Genomic DNA, 1,186 nt, shown 5'->3' with positions numbered 1-1,186 from the left:
TGGCCCTGGTTGACCGCCGAGTAGGCAGAGAGGAAGTCAAGGTAGCGCGTGCCGTCCACGTCCCACACGTGGACGCCCTGCCCGCGCTCGAGGACCACTGGCAGCGGCGCATAGTTGTGTGCGCCGTGCCGCTCCTCGAGGCCGATGAGCCTCGCCGCGGCAGCGGAGGACGTGGAGGAGGCGCGGCGCGAGCGCAGCAGGCTCGGCAAGAGCGGAGCTCTTGAGCGGAGCATCGTCCGAAGAGTGGTCGGCACAGCGATCACGGAGAGCTCCGCCGACGAGCTGTGCGTTGTGCGTTGTGCAAGAATTCTTGATTCAAGCCTCTCTCACAGCACACTGGCACGACAAGGGCGCGGACTGGCGCGGACGAGAAATTTAGGTACGAGGACGCCTCAAAAGTCAGGAGCAGGAAAGCCCACCTGTCCCCCTGATCGTCCTTCCAAAATCCTGCTCGTGCAGGTGTGGACCCTGTCCTCCTCCCCTATCCTCGTTTGTGGCTTGTCTGCTTTCTTTCTTTCTTTCTTTCAAAAGTGATGCGGGACGCGGTACGAACTAGAACATGCATGTACACAGCGAGAAGGGAGGCGGCAGAGGACACAGAGAAGAGGGAGATAGTGGACCGACGGACGTACGGGCACATGTGAGATTTTTAGCAATACCTTAAAGAGAGGTTACAGGCGTGAATACCAAACAACTCTAACACTCATTTGGGGCTTTGTTTTGTTGTTGCACATGAGTCAGAGCGCGCACGAGGGGGTGTGCGGACAATTTCGAAAGACGGTGAGGCCGGGATCGCACACGGCAGGGGTGGCGGGACGGCTGTGGAGCGAAGTGGCCGTAGCCAGCCTCAAACACCCATGGGACAATAAGATGAGATTTGTGAGTGAGAATGGGGGGAAGGACAGGCGAGCGACATTTGACGACGTAGGGGCCATCGCAATGTGACGACCAAAACGACCTTGGGGGCCAGGGCGAGACAACAGGTCGGGGTGCCACACGGGGCACACCACAGGCGTATTCTAGAGGGGGAAAAGAAACGGGGAATGAGGGGCCCCGCCACGAGGAGTGCGTTATGGGGATGCAGAGCGTGCAAGGCGGCTAGGGATGAGGCCGCAAAAGAGGCGCGCGAGACCAAGGACCAGAAATAGGAGAAAGGCCTGGATGCCAATCTGGGGTCTCTCGACCG

General features: G+C 59.5%; 1 protein-coding gene across 1 annotated transcript; it reads right to left on the bottom strand.

Moving 5' to 3' along the window:
• Positions 1-14: 14 nt before the first annotated feature.
• Positions 15-233, bottom strand: EMIHUDRAFT_259534 (hypothetical protein; the record flags this gene model as incomplete). The annotated part of the gene is made up of 1 exon (XM_005756975.1): positions 15-233. A coding segment is annotated over one exon (219 nt), but the record flags the coding sequence as incomplete, so codon positions are not given.
• Positions 234-1,186: the final 953 nt, after the last annotated feature.

The sequence above is a fragment of the Emiliania huxleyi genome, assembly GCF_000372725.1.
Source record: "Emiliania huxleyi CCMP1516 unplaced genomic scaffold EMIHUscaffold_9347, whole genome shotgun sequence".
Lineage (NCBI taxonomy): Eukaryota > Haptophyta > Isochrysidales > Noelaerhabdaceae > Emiliania > Emiliania huxleyi.
The sequence above is the reverse complement of the archived record's forward strand: the minus strand, read 5'-3'. Positions and strand labels throughout refer to the sequence as shown.